The sequence below is a fragment of the Enhydra lutris genome, unplaced genomic scaffold, assembly GCF_002288905.1.
Source record: "Enhydra lutris kenyoni isolate GAN:26980312 unplaced genomic scaffold, ASM228890v2 scaffoldscaffold69, whole genome shotgun sequence".
NCBI classification, from domain to species: Eukaryota; Metazoa; Chordata; class Mammalia; order Carnivora; family Mustelidae; genus Enhydra; species Enhydra lutris.
In genome coordinates, this window is record NW_019154153.1 from 7,556,774 (window position 1) to 7,573,982 (window position 17,209).

General features: G+C 51.4%; 2 protein-coding genes across 8 annotated transcripts; both read right to left on the reverse strand.

Moving 5' to 3' along the window:
• Positions 1-349: 349 nt before the first annotated feature.
• Positions 350-9,184, reverse strand: LOC111159824 (acrosin binding protein). Its single transcript, XM_022522455.1, has 10 exons — positions 9,008-9,184; positions 8,475-8,693; positions 8,181-8,275; positions 7,563-7,680; positions 6,463-6,907; positions 5,834-5,966; positions 2,926-3,105; positions 2,636-2,803; positions 1,398-1,481; positions 350-756 (listed from the first exon to the last, which is right to left on the reverse strand). Exons 1-10 carry the CDS (start codon positions 9,048-9,050, stop codon positions 634-636), a joined length of 1,608 nt encoding a protein of 535 aa, XP_022378163.1. The 5' UTR covers positions 9,051-9,184; the 3' UTR covers positions 350-633.
• Positions 8,633-16,926, reverse strand: LOC111159826 (inhibitor of growth family member 4). Of its 7 annotated transcripts, XR_002641427.1 has the most exons (9): positions 16,871-16,908; positions 13,897-13,968; positions 12,054-12,220; positions 11,760-11,874; positions 11,489-11,597; positions 11,098-11,245; positions 10,775-10,836; positions 10,039-10,664; positions 8,633-8,693 (listed from the first exon to the last, which is right to left on the reverse strand). XR_002641427.1 is itself a non-coding variant. In XM_022522458.1 (8 exons), the coding sequence occupies exons 1-8, from the start codon at positions 16,905-16,907 to the stop codon at positions 10,625-10,627; spliced, it is 747 nt and encodes a 248-aa protein (XP_022378166.1). In that variant the 5' UTR covers positions 16,908-16,926; the 3' UTR covers positions 10,008-10,624. The 7 variants fall into 7 exon arrangements, 6 of the variants coding, with proteins under 6 accessions (XP_022378166.1, XP_022378167.1, XP_022378168.1 ...); XM_022522458.1 differs by lacking the exon at positions 8,633-8,693 and having other exon boundaries at positions 10,008-10,664; positions 11,489-11,594; positions 16,871-16,926; XM_022522459.1 differs by lacking the exon at positions 8,633-8,693 and having other exon boundaries at positions 10,008-10,664; positions 11,489-11,594; positions 11,769-11,874.
• Positions 16,927-17,209: the final 283 nt, after the last annotated feature.

Genomic DNA, 17,209 nt, shown 5'->3' on the forward strand with positions numbered 1-17,209 from the left:
TTTCTGAGCTCCAGGTCCCAGCTCTCTCCTCCCTCCTGATGAAGGGCAAGTTCCGCCTTACTTCCCTGGGCTTATTCCCCGCACCCCTGGAACAGGACCTCAGGCAGGCTCTGGCCTTTACCCTCCAGAAGGACCATCTTACACTCCTCTGAGGTCACGGGCTTCAGAAATAAAGACATGTGCCCTCATGGCCCACACAATCCCTAAGACCCGGGCCATGGCCTTCTTCAGTCTAACTTCCTGATTCCTTAGGTCTTCTCCTGGCTCCTTCCCTGAGCACCATCCCTGAGGCCCTTTCATCTTCAGAAGGATCCATAAATCTCAGGGGTTGGTGTTGGTTCCCATGGGGCAGGACCACAGTGCTGAGGATGGGATCGGAACCAAAATAGGCCACACAGGTTGAAAATAAACACTTTATGTAGAGACATCCTTTAAGGCGGGTGGAGTTCCCATCATGGGCCTCTCTGGGACTGCTGCCCCAACCCAAGGAAAATGTGAGTAAGAGACCAGGTAAGAGACCCATAAGGGTAAGAGACCCGTAAGGGGCAGCCAGGAAGCAAACTGACAGATGGGGTCTAAAAGCAACGGAATGTGGAAAGGTCGGGCTGGGGTGGAGATAGGACGGACCCCAGTTCATCCGGCTTGGCCTAGAGTCAAGGTGCTAAATTCCTGGCTCCATCGCAGCACAAGGTCCTCACTTTTGGCCTGGCTCAACATACTGTAAGTCTCGTTCTGCAGACATCTCATACGGGACACCTACCCGGGGATCAGGGACACACAGTCTGTGTCACAGAGCCCAGGAGGGAGAGGCGCCGAGGTGGGGAAGTGGCATTGGTCCCACAAGAACCAGAGGCAAGTGGGGATGGGCACAGGGCAGTGGAAGCAGAGAGGAAACAGATGTGGGTTTTTAAGGCTGCAAGAGACACCGAATAGCCCAGCCTCTCCTTTAAGAAGCTTGGAGGCTAAGGATGGAAGAGGAAGTAACTTATTCCAGACTCTTGGTGAGTAAGAGCCAGAGGCAAGCCAGAGACCTCAATATACAATGCCCAACCCAGCTAGGGATTCTCCCTGAGGTGCCCTCTCCTTTTATTTGCAGCATCCCTCCTGGACTCCCCCCCCCAACCCCCGCCATACTGCCACCTCTGCCTGGGAGGGCTTCACTTACTCCAAGACAGGAGGGAGTGGGAGAGAGGGCTCTGGTGGAGGCCTCAGCCCAGGGACGCAAGCAAGGAACTATTCTCCTGCTGCTCAGAGCAGAGTGGGGTGTGTGTGTGTGTGTGTGTGTGTGTGTGTGTGTGTGTGTGTGTTTTCATGCGCTTGAGTGCTCAGAATAGACCCCCCCCTGTGGTGGCCGATGGAGGGGCTGAGGGGAGGAGGGGGCAGGGTGAGGGACTCACCTTCCGGTCGCGGCTTCTCATCAGGCACTGTTGGCTTTTGAAGGCACAGTAGTTTGGATATTGTACATAGTCTGTGTCACAAATCTAAGCCAGGAGCCAGGAATGGAGAGGTGGGGAGACATCAGAAGCCTGCTAACACACCAGTTCTAGACAGAGCCCATAAGGGCTGAACCAGGGCCAGGGGTAGAGCCTTTGAGAACCAGACCTTCCACACCTGGGGTGCCCCTCTCTGAGGACTAGGTCTCTGTCCCCCTTGCATTTCCTGTCCCACCCTCAAGTCACAGTTCGGTGCTGAAAAGAAGCCAGGAGCTGGAGAATTAAGTGGCTGCCCTGCTCATCAGCTTGCTGGGGAAGCAGCTGAGGACCAGGGCATGGGGAACAGGGCCCCATCAGGGATCCAGTCTCAGGGATCCTTCTAGTGATGGCCAAGTGAGGGAGAGAGCAGAAGAACCTCTCATGTGTGAACTTGGGTGAATCACTTCCCTCTTGGACCTCACCTTCCCATCTGTAAATCCAGGGGAGGAGGGATGATCTCTGAGACCCTTTCTAGATCCAGAGGCTCCTCCAGGACCTCTCCTCAGCCCCAGGGATAAGGGCTGTGCAGGGGCCCCTCATCTCAGCTACCAACCCTTTCTTAAGCTGCCCAGCTTTTCCTGGCCTTGATTTTTCCTGTTAAACCACAGGAGAGAGGGACCTGGCTGTCAGTCAACAGTCCCCCAGAGCTAAAGGGAGGGACACTCTGGGGAGGGGGGAGCAAAGTTGATTCTACTGAGCAGGGAAAGTGCTGGAACCTAGGTCAAGGAGCCTGTCATACTGGAGCAGGGCAGCACGGGGTCACAGGTCCTTGACATCTCAGGCGTCCCCTCGTCTTTGGTTGTAGAGGTGAGTCTCACTTTGGGCCAGTGTGGGAAGTGGCTTGACCCAAGGTCCTCAGCAGGGACCCTGCAAAGCTGGGATCAGAAGCTCTGTCTCCTGCCTCCCTGTCCCATGCTCTCCTACCCCTCTGATTCCTACTCCTTTCACAAACACAAACCTGCTTTTTTTTTCTTTTCTTTTTGAGAGGAGGAAAGGGGGATGGAGGGTGTCTACTGGAAAGAGGCAGGAGGCTCAGTGAGGACTGGTTTCCCAGAAGCCAGAGGCCTAGCCCCCCGCTTGTACATCTTAGGGCTACTTGGAGCAAATCACTGGAAGGAATGGGGACAGTTGGGTAGGGTTGAGCTTCGGGGAAAGGCGTTTACCTTGGTGGGGAAATCCCCATCCTGGAAGCTAAGGAACTCAGTCTGGAGCCAACCGGACACTCGGATATCTTCACAGCCCTTGGTGGCCAGCCGGGCACACCAGAAGTCCATGCGGAGCCCGCCATACATATCCAGCCCATAGAAGCGGCCTGATGTTGGGGTCCCTACCTGTGGCACAGGGGACAGGGGAGAGGTGCATGCCCCCAGCTCCCCTGCAGACCTCCCTTCCTGCTGCCCAGTCCTGCCTGGAGCCCGAGGCCTCCCCCACTGTGGGCTACCCGGCTAGGTACCTGGGTACCGATGGACATGCTCTGGGCTATGAGCAAAGGGCTGATGAAGGGTGTTTTGTGCGAGCTGTCACACAGCTGTCGCTGCAGGACCGCCTCCGAGTGGCACTGTTCCAGCTTCAGGGAGCAGAAGTCACAGAGGGCACAGGTGGCTGTGTGTCGCCGCCCAAGGCTGTCACAGACCTGGGGCAGGAGTGTGGTGGACAGACTGAGGCTGAGACACTTTCAGCCCTGCAGAGCTGTCCCCACAGAATGGCTTCGCATGAAGGCTCTTCAGAAGGCTTCTCTGGCTTTCCTCCCTGCTCCCTCCCCAAAGGCTCCTCTAGGACCTCTCATCAGAGCTCTAACTCTTCACCTTCTTCCTGGATGATGTGTTTACTCCCAAAGAACCTTCACCTTTCTGCAGGCAACACCCAAATCTTTATCATCTGTTCCCATTTCTTGCCCGAGCTCCAAATCCTCATTGCCAAGTACCTGACAGATGTCTACCACCAGGTGACCTATAATTACTCCTTATTTTTTTTTTTAAGATTGTATTTATTTAAAAAAAAAAAAAAGATTGTATTTATTTGAGGGGCACCTGGGTGGCTCAGTTGTTATGTGCCTGCCTTCGGCTCAGGTCATGATCTCAGGGTCCTGGGATCAAGTCCCATGTTAGGCTCCCTGCTCAGCGGGAAGCCTGCTCCTCTCTCTCCCATTCCCGCTGCCTGTGTTCCCTCTCTCACTGTGTCTCTCTCTGTCAAATAAATAAATAAAATCTAAAAAAAAATTATTTATTTGAGAGAGAGAGTGGATGAGTGCGGAAGTGGGGAGGGGCAGAGGCAGAGGGAGATGCAGACTCCCCGCTGAACAGGGAGCCTGACAGGGGGCTCGATCCCAGGACCCCGAGATCATGACCTGAGCCAAAGACAGACACTTAACCAAGTGAGCCACCCAGGTGCCCCCAATTTTTAAAAAAAGATTTACAATTACTCCTAACTTAGGTTCTGAAAAGGACTCATGACCTCTTTCTCTCCTTCTCTCTGCTAATGATAATGCTAATATCTAGAGTCCACACAGTGCTAGGCACCACGGCCATAAATGCTCTCGCCTCCGTTAGCCTTCACCAGAGCTCTATACTAGCCTAGGTACAAGAAACATCTCCCACTGCCTGAGGAGGAAACGGGCTCGGTTGACGCCGGGTAACCTGCTCAGAACCACACGTCTAATAGGTGGCAGAACTCTGTCCCAGCCAACTCCCAGACCTACCCTCTACCCAAGAACCTAGGTCCAAAACCTCCCAGTTCTTGGAAGACATTCTTCGGAGCGGAGTTACCCATCTCCTAGCTGGGGTCTGCACCCCTACTGGGCTTCCTCCCCATTCTTGGGCGGGGCTTGCTAACCATCACCTCCCGTCAGTGCTGTCCGCTCCCCCATCACGCATGGGTACCAACGTCACAGCGCACAGAATCTCTCATGTCACCTTGCTTACTCATACCAGCACATAAGGGAGCATCATCATGTCCCTGATTCAAAATCATTACCGAGTTAGCTTTTCATACCAAGTTTGATACAAATGCCCCAGACTGCTGTTTGAGATTTTTCCCCTTAGGACCCTTCCTATCTCTCGGACTCTTATCCCCTGCCACTCTGCTCCAGATAAAAATGGGTTCCTGACTGGTCCTGTAACGAAACCCTGATATCTAGGGAACTCTCTGTGACTCTTGAACGTCCTACACTCAAAAAAAAAAAAAAAGAAGAAGAAGAAGAAGAAGTCTCAGGGCCACCTGGGTAGCTCAGTCGTTCAGTGTCTGCCTTCAGCTCAGGTCATGATCCCAGGGTCCCGGGATCAAGCCCCACATCAGGCTCCCTGCTGGAGCCTGCTTCTCCCTCTCCCACTCTTCCTGCTTGTGTTCACTCTCTCTCACTGTGTCTCTCTCTGTCAAATAAATAAATAAAATCTTTAAAAATAAAAAAATAAAAAATAAAAAAGTAAAACATAATTTTAAAAAAGTCTCTTTCCAACACTACTGCATACTTCTTTTATAATGCTACAGAATCCCTCATGATTCTTGGACCCCTTAAGGGTGGGAGCAGTATGCCTGTTCTTGGTGCCCTACTACTCCCTCTGGCAGGAACCTCTACCAAAGCCCCTTCTTTTGCCTGTCAAACATCTTTCATTTTCAGGTCTCTGTTTTAAACATCAGTTCCTCTAAGAATTCTCTACTCCTCCCAAACATGGACCGTGGGGACCCCCATCTGCTGCTTCAGGACTGTGCACTAATCCATGGCTGCCTTTATCCATCACACTATTCTGCCTGTTTCCTCATCTGCCTCTCTCACTAAAGATGACTGGATCTATTTTACTCATCACCGACATCTCAAGTACCTAGTACAGAGTTGGTATGCTGTACTAAAAAATCAATTATCTAACTTGCTCATTGGCCATCCTCTGGGCTTGACACTATGCAATACTGAACAAACGATTGAAGTTAGCAAAGACAAGTTTGCTGACTTGTCTTATTTGAAAACCTACAGAATACCTTCCTGGGAATAGGACCTGTTGGGTGCTGAGGGCACACCGAGCCTGGGATCCCTCTACCGATCCTTGGAATGGGATCTATGACCCCTCTGGAAAGGAGAGCTGCATCCAAGGTGAAGCCAAGTATTGAAGATGGGTGACCTAGCTCAAGAGGGAATTCAGAGAGATGAAGAATGAACTCTGGACAGGTATGGATTCCAGACTAGGTCTTGGGCCTTCATCTTTGAAGGTGAGCCGGAGATGTCCTCCCAAAGAAGGAATTCTCATGCAGAGACTCTCTCCAATGATACTTTATGCTTTCTACATCCCTGCTTCTCCCCCACACTCTCAAGGCCCAGCCCAGAGGATGGCCAATGAGCATGTATCCATTAAGAAGCATTGCAGACATACCGGCTTCCCGAAACCAAGGATCTCCTCCTCTATGTACTGCCAGGCCCTGGCTGTGGGGGTTATGGTACAGGTGTTCTCCACAATCGAGTAGCACAGCACCAGCAAGGCCTCCACGTGGGGCATCTGCAGGAGGCTGCAAGAAGACGGTGCAGGCTGGTGGGGATGGGCTGGAGGGCTGAGGTTGAAAGCCACATCCATTCTTTGCCCCTCCCCTTGGTGTCTGGTCTCAGTCACACACATTCAGCATGGCCATGAGGCCCTAGAGGACTTCAGATCAACTGCTTCCTTTTACAAAGGAGGAACTGAGGTCCAGGAAGGGGAAGTAATCTTCCCCAAAGCTGCAGTGCTAATCAGAGGCAGAGACAAGACCAGAACCCAGGCCCAGGTCCAGGGTCCGTAGCACTCCGTCACATGGAGAATGGGTGTCTAGGGCAGTGCTAAATGATGGTGACAGAGCAGGTGAGGCAGACAGTTGCTAGGCATGCCTGAAGCCCAAGCACATCTCAGTGCGTCTTGGAAGCTGGGAAAGGCAGTTTCTCCTCCCCCAAAAAAAGGCAGCAGTGGGGATAGGGCTGGTAGCTGGGGTTGGCAGGTGGGGCGGGGGGAGGGGTGGTCAGAACTGCCTGTACCTGTCACGGGTTGGTTTTTTCCCGACGGGTTCTTCATCGTACAGATCATTCATTTCATCCATTTCCTGGGCTGATCGAATGAGCTCCTGGATGTTCTCCATCATCATGGGCGTGGACTCCACTTCCCGCACCCGGGGAGTGAAGGAGAAAGGGTTGGAAGACACAAATTTAGACTGGAACTTGAGCTCTGGGTCTGTCTGCAGCCCAGCCACTGACTCCAGTCCCTCCTCTGCCCCCTGGCCTTCCTCTTGCTTTCCCTCCTCCTCCAATTCCTCCTCTTGCTCTTCTTGCTCCTGTCCTTCCTCCTGCTTGTGTTCTTGCCCTTGCTCCTGCTTGCGCTCCTGCCCTTGCTCCTGGCCCCCCAGGGACAGGGAGGACTGTAGCAGCTCCTCCACGTTGTTGTTAAGCCTCTCCGGCCAGGGCTGGAAGGCCTGTCGTTCTGTGGCTGCAGAAGGGTTTGGGAAGGACCGAGAAAGAAAAATGGAAAGGAACAGTCAAGCTTCTGGCCCCCGAGGGTCTTTGTTACAGAGGGACGCACAAAGAAACACAAAGGCACAAGAAAGCAGCCTAAATGACACTTATTCACATAGTCGAGTCTAAAAGACATGAGGAAGAATACGAATATCAAAATAAAGAAAAATTGCCATGGTGATTATGGCAATTGTGGTTCTCCTTTCCATCTCCCTGACAAGGGCTCCTCTTCCCTAACTCCCACCTCAAATCCCACCTTTTGTCCCTCTCACTTAGGAAACTCCAAAGATGCTGAATAGTTAGGAAGGAACCCTTTCTAGGGTGAAGATGGCGGCTTTTGAACGTCCCAGAGGACATCCAGGTGCAGAAATATTTTGGGGAGCTGAGAAAAGCAAATTTTTCCTAAAATTGTAAGCACTGTCAGAAGATACTCTAGGCTGGAGAAAGCCCCACCTCATACTCATAAAAAAGCCTTTTGTAACTGGCTGTGTGCTGCCAGCACCCCTCACCCCCCAGCCCTGCTCAACATTCTTCCCCATTCCCTCCTGACCCCCAACGCCTAAAGTCCTGGGCTCTGGGATTTCTGGAAGGGCTTGCAGGCAGCCTCACCAGTACTGGGAGGGTCTCACCTGTGATGTGAGATGAAAGGGGGGAGGTCACTGTGGTGGGAGGGACATCAGAGGAAGCGTCAATCTCCTTGATAGTGTTGGGAGAGAGGATCGAGACTGGCTGGGAGCAGCGGACCCTCTGTAAGGAGAGAGAGACAGTGGGCATGACCTTTCCCATAGGACAGACTTCTACTCCAGCTTCGGGCTCAGTCCTTTTCTGGCATGTCTACTTTCTCACAGTTGCTGGGCAGGGATGAAGGGATATGTTCCCTGGTAGAACCCTCTAGACCTGAGAAAGGGTTCCCCTGTGAGATAAGACTCCATGTCTGGGCCACACTTCTGCCTTCACTCTTGTGTTTGACTTGAATGAGATCACTCAAGTGTTAGAAGCAAGGGGGGGCTTGTCCCTTTGCCTCTTCCCTTCCCTCTTCCCTACTTCTCTTGCAGGAACGAGATTGTTCTGACCGTCTGAATGCCCAAGGTGAGGCTGTACTCCTATGGAATCTGAGTAAAGGATTGGCAAAGTGGCAAGGAGGAAGGATCTCAGGATGGCCCTGCTGGAGCCCTTCCTCAACGCCTCACCCTTTCCACCTCCCTGTGGTCCTTGACGCCAAAGACAACGTTTGTCCCGGGCCTCACCTTAGAGTAGTAGACGTGGTTGGAGCAACGATATTGAGTAAATTGGCAGAAGGACTCAAACCAGGAGGCATAAGGGAGGTCAGAGCAGACAGCGCCTGAGAATGGGCAGGGGTGGAGAAGGTGAACACACAGAAGTAGAGGGGAACTCCCTTCCTGAGGGGGAGGGGCTGTGGGCTCCTAGGGTCTACAGAGTGGAGAATATGGCCTCAGGGTAAGGAGCAGGCCATACCCTTCCTGACTCAAGCGAGCATAGCCCCAGCGGGCACAGGGCTGCCCCACTAGTCTGGCCCTCACCGTCGGGCACCAAGCCGTGATTTTCATATTGGTCCAGCTGGACGAGGGTGGGATTCCGGCAGCCGTGCGTCGCACGGAGACGGCAGGTGGTCTCTGCTTTCCAGGTCGGGGTCAGCAGTGCAAAGAAGCGTTCATATTCGGTGGGAGAGAGAGGGCTGCCTGGAGTGGAGGCCGAAATTGAATCCTGGGCTGGGGCAGGTGGCAGAAGCAGGAGCAGCACTGCGGGGCAGGGAAACAGACCGAACTCCAATACCTGCTTGGGGCTCCTGGACAGACCGACTGGCAAGCGGACCCCGTGGAAATCAGCAAGTGTTGGGCGGCGGGGGTGGGGGGTTGTCTGGCCGGAGATCCCAGAGGATCAGGGTGACGAGATTCCTGGGGCAGAGGCTAAGGTCTGACCCCAGAAGCCAGGGAGCAAAGCCGAGGCGACCACCCTGAGAAGGCGTTTCGAAACCTTAAAGCATGGGCTCTTGGGAGGTGGAGGACTGAACCCCGGGAGGAAGACACTGCTCGGGCAGACGGGAAGCTCTCACCCTCGAGGAGTGAGAGAAGGAAGCCAGCGTCTAGTTTCCTCATGGCCCCAGTCGATCCGTCCGCGTTTCCCGGACCAAAGCGGCCTCTAACGGGCCAAGCCAGAGAGAGCCGGCGGGCGCGGGCTCGCCCACCGGGGAGTAGAAGGTGCGGCGCTGACGTCACAAAGGGCCGGGGGCGGGGCCGCGGGAACTGCCGCGCGCTCGGGGTTCACCGCGCTGGCCTGGGGTGTAAGGGTCCTCATGCGAGTCATACCCCGCCCCCGGGGGGAAGTGACGGCAAAAGCTATCACTGACCCAGGACCTTCGACGGAGTAGGCCCCGTGTTGTTCTTTGTATTACCCTGTTTCACTCCCGAGGTAGTCCCAGCAAGTGGGTACGTTATCCCTCTCCTACACATGACAAAACCGGGGTCTGGAGAACCAATCTGCCCCACGGTTGGTGAGACCTGGACGGGAATGTAGGCAGGGTTCTGGGGCAGGCAGGGACAGAGTGTACGGGAAAGTCAGGGTCCACCTGGGTAGGAACTAGAGAGAGCCTCCAGGTAAGAAATGAGCCAAAAGGGGAAACAAGCCGATTCAGGTGAGGAGGTGCTCAGGATTCCACCTGGTGGTTCAGTCTGAGGAAGTGGTTTCCCGGTGGGACGCAAGTAAGACAAGCCATCGGCACAAGGGAAAAATGCTTTTCCGTGTTGTGTTTAAAATAAGAAATCAAGCTAATATAATAGTACATGCATAAAACACAAATACACATTTATTGGAAATTAAGTGAAAGATGCTTTATGGAGAAAAGATGCATAATTTTAAAGTCTGGGAAAGCCCGGATCTGAGGTAACCCCCCCTCAAACTCTGTCTTTCTCAAGGTGAGATGTTGTGGATTCTAGTGCAGAGGTACTGCTTCTGGTTCCATGTCTTGTTCTACTTCCTCCCACGTCTAATCCAACCCAGATGATGCAAACAAAATGGATAGCACATGTACTAAAACACAGTCTCTACAATAAACACAGCAGGCCAACATGGATAGCTTTTATTCACCTACTCAAGTTCCTTTACACGTGAGTTACGTGCACTCCGCCTTGCCCCCTCTCCCAGTCACAAAGCCAGGATGAATCCTCTTGGCACAGGGGAAGGGGTGCCCCTTCAACTAAGGCCACAGCCCAGATGCTCTGGGGGAGCCCCCACCGTGGAAAAAGCAGGAAGAGAACAAAGAGAGTTTATCACACCAGAGACCCCCCCTACAGGGAGAGGGAGTCAGGAGGGCTAGGGAGTGCCCCCATGCTACTGCCCCAGTCCTTAAATACAAAGCAAGGGGAGTGAAGAGGACCATCCCTTGGAAATACAGCACCAACCTCAGCACGGAGGCAAAAGGACAGTGGGCAAGACCACTTCCCTCTGAGGGGGGCAGACAATGAGAGCACAGATGTTTAGCGGCTGCGGCACCCCTCCCTACCAGGGTTTGGATGCAGCCTCAGCACCAGGAGTGGGGGGAAGGGAGGAGAAGGGATGACTACACTGTGCCATCCACTCTCCCTGGGCCCCCGAGCCCCAGCACAGGCTTTCCTCTCCCCACTAGCCTGGGTCCAGGGATGTGGAAGAAACCGTGGGAATCCATTGCCCCTATCTATTTCTTCTTGCGTTCCTGGGAGCAGCGTGGGCAGAACCTAGAGAGGAACAATGTGACAGAGGCGGAGGGAGAAAGTGAGTGAGAGGGGGTGCCCTCCACCACGCAGCTCAGGGGCAGCCCGGCGCCTGCCGCAATTCTCTCACTCACCACTTCCCCCGAGGCTTGGTCGTCAGCCCCACACAGGCAAAGTGGAACCACTCGATGGAACACTGAAAAGGAGGAAGATGGAAGAAGCAGAAGTCAGGGGCCTGGGGCAGGGGGCTGAGTAAAGAAAAGAAGTTTCCTCCACAGATTCCTCAGAAGTGTTCCCGTATTCCGTCCCTTTGGAGAAATCTTGGAGGTCCCAAGGCCAACCAACTCCACCTTCCTCTTATTCTGCAGTCCCACTATTCAACCGTTTCTTCCCCTCTTGTACCCGCTCCCTCGTGGCCCCCAGAACCCCATCTGGAGGCAAAACGGTTGGTTCTCACATCAGGGTTGTCACAGCCAATCATCTCTCCATAGGAGACCTGGTGACAAAGGCAATAGGTGGGTTCGTTGGGATCCACAGGCATATCCAACACATCAGAGGGGTGGACACTGCCAAAGGTCACTGAGGGCATCCCATACTCAGGACTTCTGCATGCCGAGAGGAAGAGAACGTGTCATCTGCAGAAAGGGAAGCTACAGAGGTGTAGAAAGACATCCTGGTGGGGCAAGTGACTTGTGGCGCCTCTTCTCTATCCAGCAAATACCACAATGATGAGGAGAAGTTACTGGCACAGAAGATGGAGAGAGTGGCAAGGGGCAGTGTGGGGTGGGAGTGCGGGACAGGAGAAAAAAATACGCCGCATGGCAAAGTGCCCCCCCCCGTACACTCACGTGCGCACAAGTTTCAACTTCTTCTGGGCAGCTTTGGGAGCTTCTTCATCTGAGTTTTTTCCTTTGGAACGAGCACGGGCAGCTTTCTTCTCCTTTTGAGTCCGGCCTTCTAGGAAAGAGGGGGAAAGCCAGAAGGCAGGGAGACAGAAAGATGGGTTAAGTCTTCTTGCTTCCCCCTCCTTCCAAGCTGGTGCCCCTCCCTGGTAGCTCAAGGGTGGCTGCTTCTCCCTCGGAATCCTTGCCCCTCCTCAGGCCCCGCCCCCCTCCTCACTCTTTTTGCCTTTGCTAGAAGAGCTGTCATAGTCACTGGACTCAATCTGCTTCTCCTTCAAATCAGCCTCAAAACGGGCCAGGTCTGTGTCCAGTCGCCGAATGTGTTTGTCCACCTAGGGGTGAGGAAGGAAAAGAGAGAGCTACAAGGCTGGTTCAGGCCAAAGAAAATAAGGCTAAGGCACATTCTATGTATCTCCCAAACCCAAAACAGATCCCGACACAGCTGAAGGAGGGGTCTAGGACCCCAAGGATTAGATGGGAGGTAGGTAGGGAGCCGTGAACAGGGCCATACCATCTCATAGGTCTGCATGGCAAGCTGCACCTTGTCGTCACCAAATTCCTTGCACTTGCCATAGGCTTCCTGGATCTGTTTGAGGAGGGCCAATTTTTCCTCGGAGCTCAGGCTGCGGGCGCTATTCATATACTCAGTGGCCAACTTGTCAATTTCAGCCTTCAGGTCTACAACAGAGACAGAGGCCTGGTCACAAAGGCCCCTGAGTGGCTACGTGAAATACACTTCTTCCTCTTGTTTCTTGGGCGTTTTCCATTGACCATCATCATAACCTTCGAACTAAAATGCCCTGAAAGTTCATAGGTACTGCGCCATTTACTCAAGTAATGCAACATAGTGACAGAATTTGTTTTAAAGGTGCCTTCAGGTGCAGAAAACATTGTTACCATAGTTGGAACTGAACTTATTAGTGAAAAATGAGGGGGGGGGAGTCTTTGCACACCGTACTAATATGAAGTATATTTTTGTTCGTGTCTGCAGATGCTGCTTTGAAAGGCTTGGTGCTTCTTGAACCATGAATCTTGTCTCACAGGCTTCCGGATTTCTTGCCTCAAAAACATTCCAGCTCTGAGCGCTATGAAGCCGGCTGGGTCATCTGCTGCGGCCGCCTTCCAGGTCTGTACATCTGTGACTCATCGTTTAAAACTAGGCCCTAGTTCATTTATGTAACAGTTCTTCTACCCTACTGTGCTCATCGTCTGCAACCTGCTCGTATTTCTCGTCACTTTTTCTGTGTTCATCTTAGACATTGCTCCGAATGTTTTCATACCAGAAGGCTGGCGATGTCCCCAGACACTGAGACTGTAGATGCTTACTGCCTGCTCTCTGGTAGGACTCATAAAAAATGTCGATGAAAAGAGACAAAAGAGTGACTGTAACGTGGTGCGATGACAGACAACCGGAAGGATCTGTGTACAACTATGTTTGTGCCCCATTTCGTGGGAGGCCTTTGGAGGAAACTGAAAATGCATGTAGACTGATAATCTCCCAACCGGTCTTTCTGTGCATGAACTTAAGAGTAGGAACTGTGATACAAAGGAAGCAAGCTGGTTCTCAGGATTCGGCAGGAGGTTCTCGGGGTCGGGGAGAGGGGAGCCTACCTCCAGGATTTTATATCATGTTCACCTTTTCATGAGTAAACTTACCCAGAGTAACTGAAATCACAGCTTTAGGTTTTCTAACACCAGCTTGTCACATCCTTGAGCATGGCTACATAAGAATGGAAGGTAAGACCTATATATCCTTCAGCAGGTACGGGGCATGGCTCCAACAGATGACATCTTTGCCCTTGAAGAGACCAATCTGACCACTGCAGTGTAGCCTCAGGCTCCAAGTGAATGCCTCAATAAAGCCAGATTTGCTCAACATCCAAGGAAGGCCACAGATGGTATCTATTGCTTCTGTAAGGTTGAAGAATACAGTGTAGCGATCCTGTTGTTAATTGCCGCTTTTCCTTCTTTTTTTTTCTCTCTCTCTTTTTAAGAACTTCTCTACCACCATGACTAACAATCCAGCAGAGTAGAAACATCCTAGTCTTTGTATAGATTTACTGAATACAGAGAATAGCAACGATTCTCGAGTTGACTTCTTTTTCAATTCTTCTTGCAGATATCAAGAACAGAGCACCTTTGAATTCTTGAGGCCTTATTGCAGTACTCTATCATGGAAACGCTGATCTAGAAATGCAGAACTCCACTGCTCTCCTTTTAAGAATTGCAAGAGAGTCAAAGAGAGAGAAGCCACAGTTTTCCAGATCAGACCAGATGATATGGTAACACCAAGCAGGAGAAAGAAAAGATCATACACACTCATTATACACACAAACTCCTTACTCTGTACGTACCCTCTGTTCTTTGGTCCAGGTCCCTCATGAGCTGAAAGTTTCTCTGCAGTTCGAAGGGGAGGTTTTCGATACCTAGGCAGAAGAAGAAAAACTGAGAATCACAGCCCTTTATAGGTTTATAGCTGCTTTTATTTTATTTTAAAGATTTTATTTATTTATTTGACAGACAGAGATCACAAGTAGGCAGAGAGGCAGGCAGAGAGAGAGGAAGGGAAACAGGCTCCCTGCTGAGCAGAGAGCCCGATGCGGGACTCGATCCCAGAACCCTGAGATCATGACCTGAGCCGAAGGCAGAGGCTTAACCCACTGAGCCACCCAGGCGCCCCTATAGCTGCTTTTAAAGCACAGATCCAAAAGGGGACTCAGGAAAAGAGTCCCTCCTTGGCAAGGCTGGATTTATCCAGAACAGTACTCATCATTCCCTTCTCAGTGGAGGCCGTGTCTGTATCTCTCCACGATTCACTCTGCCATCTCTTCACAGCTTTCCCACCATTTGCCCCTTCAGTGACCTTCCTCAATCAATCAGCCCCTCCTTTTCCTTGATTCCCTCCAAACTCCTTGCCCTCAACCCAAATACCCACCTGGTATCCTCCACTCATCACACACACACTTCCAATCTGCTTTCTGTATCACAGTCAGAAGAGTCTCTTAAAAAATGCAAATCTCGTCAAATCACCCTCCTGCTTTATAACCATCTGGTAACTTCCTATCACACAACTCCTATTCCTACTTTATACTTTCTGGCCCATGTTCGCCTTACTGCAGCCTTGACTCAGGTCATTCCCCATTTGTGCTCTGTCTGCTCTCATCAGACTGGCCTTCTCTGAGTGCCCCCAACTTGCCAGGGCTTGTCCTGCTGCCCAGCTTTCCATGTGCTGCTTTCTGTCCTGAATGACTGCTTATTCTTTGTCCCACCTCCACCATACCTCTTGGCCTACTAAACTCCTGTTCATTCCTCAAGTTTCAGTTCAACTCTGAGTTCTCCAGACTCCAAGTGCCCTTGATGATGCCGTCAAGTTTTTCTGGCTCTACCCTTTTGCGCACTTATCCAACTGCAATTAAATCATGAATTGTGCAACCAGTTATTTGGTATCTATCTCCCTAGCCCTCCAAAAGGACTGGACACATCTCTCTTGCCTATTTTGCTATGACTTGCGTACAGAGGGTCTTCCATAAATACTTGAATGCATGCACATAGAACTCAAGTCTCTCCATGAAAGAAAAATCTCTTCCCATGACTCCATTTCAAACTTCTAAAATACCTCCACTGCTTTAACCTATAATGTCAGGTCTGCCACCACCAGTTTACTGAGATTACTTTAAGTCACCAGTGACTTACCAAAACAAATGACCTGTCATTAGTCCTATCTTATCAAATATGGCTGCAGCACTTGACATCATCTTCTTCCCTTCAGTAACTTTCTTCCTCTTAGGATTCCAAAACTCCTCATATACTTTCTGATAATTCCAACAGTGATGTTTCTTTAGCCTGTCCCTTTAATGGTAATGTTTTCTTGAGATTATACTTGAATCCTCTCATTTTCCCACCTTCTTTAACATTCTCTGAATGATCTCCATCTCACTCACTCTCATAATTACCATGCCTATGCTTAAGTTTAAACTGAATTAGGTATATTGCTGTTATTCCTGATTCCCTATCTTGCTGATGGTATCATATCCACCTCGCTTCCCAAGCAGGAAATCAAGGAGTCACCTTAGATTCTTCCTTCTCTCTCAACCAGTCAATCAATCAGTGTTGTCCTTTTAGCTCTTAAAGACTTCTGTCACTCTCTGAGACCTGAACTTATCATACATCAGTTGTTTTCCTTTATTAAAACTTATTTTTATAGAATCTGTTGGTTCTTTATGCTATCTAAAGTGCAAGCCTTTAGCTTGACTTAAAAGACCTTGCACAATCTAGCCCCAACCTCTCTCCAGCCTCACTTCCCAATCTCCCACCTTAGAGTCCTATATATCAAGCACTCTGACTTCACTTTTCCTTGACCTGCCGCAAACCCACCTTAATACCTTTGCTGATACCTTCCCCAATCAGAAATGTCCTTTATTTCTCCACCCTCGCAAATAAACACTCAATCTTCAAATCTGTGATAGCCTTACCTACATCCCCAGGGAATTAGCCCCTCTTTCTCCAGTGCTACCAAGTGTCCTTCTGACGTATTTCTATTATTTCACTTGTCACAGTTTTATGATTATTTATTAGCAGAATCGGTTTCCTCCTAGACTATGAGCACTTGAGTGCAGGGTCTGTGTCTTATTCATTTTGGTATCTCCGCAGTACCTGCCATTATGTCTGACACAGAGCAGGGCCTCGATAAATGAATGGATGAATGGATGACTCCCAACACTAAGACAAATGTAAGCGCATAAGGGTGACAGGCTTTGTGAAGGGGTGGTTTACACAAATGGCATAAACCTAACACCAGATTTCCATATGATAGGAAATGGATCTTTACTCCAAGAAGAGAAGCGTTCCAGTTTACCATCTGCAGTGGTCACTCACAACCCCCGATCCCCATGAGAAACCGCTTCTGAGAAAAGAATTGAGCGGAGGAGCTGCGAGCTGGTCTTTGTCGTTGCTCCAAATGGCAGTGGGTGATACACTAAAACGACCGATCCTGAACGATCGGGGGTGGGGGGGGGGGTGGCGGTGAACAGCCTGAGGCTGGAGACCCTGGAGATGGGCTCGGCAAATATCTTCCCAGCTCTGCCCATTAGCCCTGAGACATTCCCTCAGCCCCACCGCGCAGCCCCTCCCTCGTCTACACCCAAAAGCCAGGCCTCGACCCTGCTGCCCCGCCCCCTCTTTCTTCACACCCTCCAGTATTTTCTCTCACGGAACCCCTTAGTAATTGTGACTTTCTGACCACCGGGACTTCGGGGCCGTACATTTCCTCAGCCCCGATCCCCCCCGCCACTCTATGACCCCTGACCCCCTCCTCCAGCCTGCTCTTACTGTCCAGATAATGTTCCAAATACATCCCCGCAGCCATCTTGAAGCAAAACAAAGCAACTTCCGATCCGCCCCGGAAGTGACTGAAACGCAACAGGCACTGAAGCTATTATCCTTGGGTTGGAGCCTTTCCGCCCTTAAAAGGAGAGCTTCCGCCCTCAGTAAATTATTCGCGGGGACACATCCGCCCGACGTTGATACTTTCCCTTTTGCGTAGGTAGCCGGGGCGGCCGGGGCGGCGGTGCCTGAGGTGGCTTTAGCCCGCTTCCGCCCTTACTGAGAGCCCGGTACGCGACCGAAGCAGGCATGACGTCACTGCGGGTCGCCATTTTGCATTCCCTA

Bases quoted from the DNA above. Each gene is read 5' to 3' on its own strand.
- LOC111159824 (XM_022522455.1), bottom strand. From the start codon at position 9,050: ATGAGGAAACTAGACGCTGGCTTCCTTCTCTCACTCCTCGAGG. The intron at 6,908-7,562 runs GTGAGACCCTCC...ACCCTTCTGCAG, and splicing joins CCTTTCATCTCACATCACAG to CCACAGAACGACAGGCCTTC. The intron at 1,482-2,635 runs GTAAACGCCTTT...CTCCTGGCTTAG, and splicing joins ATGGGGATTTCCCCACCAAG to ATTTGTGACACAGACTATGT.
- LOC111159826 (XM_022522457.1), bottom strand. From the start codon at position 16,907: ATGGCTGCGGGGATGTATTTGGAACATTATCTGGACA. The intron at 11,598-11,759 runs GTGAGGAGGGGG...CCTCTTTCCTAG, and splicing joins TTCTAGCAAAGGCAAAAAGA to AAGGCCGGACTCAAAAGGAG. The intron at 11,246-11,488 runs GTGAGTGTACGG...CTCGGCATGCAG, and splicing joins AAGTTGAAACTTGTGCGCAC to AAGTCCTGAGTATGGGATGC.